Below are 1,453 nucleotides of genomic sequence, written 5' to 3' on the forward strand. Positions count from 1 at the left end.
TGCCAGTGTGGGTGATTAGCTTGCTGTGGCGGCCAACTGTCGGAGGTTGTCATCTGCTCTAACTTCTATCTCTCCAAGACAATCGTCTGCTCTGACTGCTATCTGTCCAAGACAATCATCTGCTCTTACTACTATCTGTCCAAGACAACCATCTGCTCTAACTGCTATCTGCCCAAGACAATCATCTGCTCTAACTGTTATCTCTGTCCAAGACAATCATCTGCTGTAACTGCTATCTGCCCAAGACGATCATCTGCTCTAACTGCTATCTGTCCAAGACAATCATCTGCTCTAACTGTTATCTCTGTCCAAGACGATCATCTGCTCTAACTTATATCTGCCCAAGACAACCATCTGCTCTAACTGCTATCTGTCCAAGACAATCATCTGCTCTTACTACTATCTGTCCAAGACAATCATCTGCTCTAACTGCTATCTGTCCGAGACAATCTTCTGCTCTAACTGCTATCTGTCCGAGACAATCATCTGCTCTAACTGCTATCTGTCCGAGACAATCATCTGCTCTAACTGCTTCATATCCAAGATACATATCCAAGACAATCATCAGCTCTAACTGCTTCATATCCAAGACAACCATCTACTCTAACTGCTATATATCCAAGACAATTATCGACTCTAACTGCTTTATATCCAAGGCAATTATCTACTCTAACTGCTATATATCCAAGGCAATTATCTGTGTTATTTATGTTTTTCAGATGGCTGGGCAGATTAGGCCTGTCAGCTTACATCGACAACTTCCAACAGATGGGTTTCGACAACTTGTTCCAGCTAGACGAGTTTAGCCAAGAGGTGAGAGAAAGGAGTTTCCTTTGTTGCATTGATGTGTGTAGGATTTTTTTTTTTTTATGCACTTAAAAGTTTCTCATTTTTTGGCCCTAAAATCTGGAACTCCTTACAACAGAATCTCAGAGAAATAACAAATCCTAAAACATTTAGGATTGCTCAAGACTCATTTGTTTAATTCTTAGTTGTATTGTGTTAATATGTGCTGATATGGTTGGTTTTACTGCTGTCCTTGTATATAATTACTGTATGGTTGTGAACGTTATTCTGTATGCAGTTGAACTAGGTTGGGGTTTTTTTTTGGTTTCTGTGAACTATTTTACTCTCTTGTAACACTTCTAATCTTCAGCACTTACAGGGCCTAATTGTGTTGCAAGTGCTGTAAAACTCTTGCTTTTAAAAAACCCCAAACAAAACAAAAACCAATGATGTGTGGGTGTGTCCCCAGAGCCTGGAGAGAATGAACATTCCGGAGCTTCACCGGCGCCGTATCTGGAGCTCCCTCTTAGATTTCCACCAAGGACAGATGGCAGACATGACTCAGGCGCTGGAAAGATCTGGAACCACTGCAGACTCGCTCACCTCTCAGGTACAGCAGGGAGGGGGGGGATTCTCCAGTGGTACAACGGGCGGGGTTCTCCACTGG

General features: G+C 42.5%; 1 protein-coding gene across 1 annotated transcript in view; it reads left to right on the forward strand.

Moving 5' to 3' along the window:
• Nucleotides 1-1,453, forward strand: part of LOC101845980 (tumor protein 63) — a gene marked incomplete at its 5' end in the record, with an annotated part of 18,685 nt that overhangs the window by 15,557 nt on the left and 1,675 nt on the right. The window contains 1 exon segment of the mRNA XM_005113007.3: nucleotides 1,256-1,396. Coding sequence (XP_005113064.2) covers nucleotides 1,256-1,396 — 141 coding nt within the window.

Source organism: Aplysia californica, unplaced genomic scaffold (genome assembly GCF_000002075.1).
Source record: "Aplysia californica isolate F4 #8 unplaced genomic scaffold, AplCal3.0 scaffold01545, whole genome shotgun sequence".
Lineage (NCBI taxonomy): Eukaryota > Metazoa > Mollusca > Gastropoda > Aplysiida > Aplysiidae > Aplysia > Aplysia californica.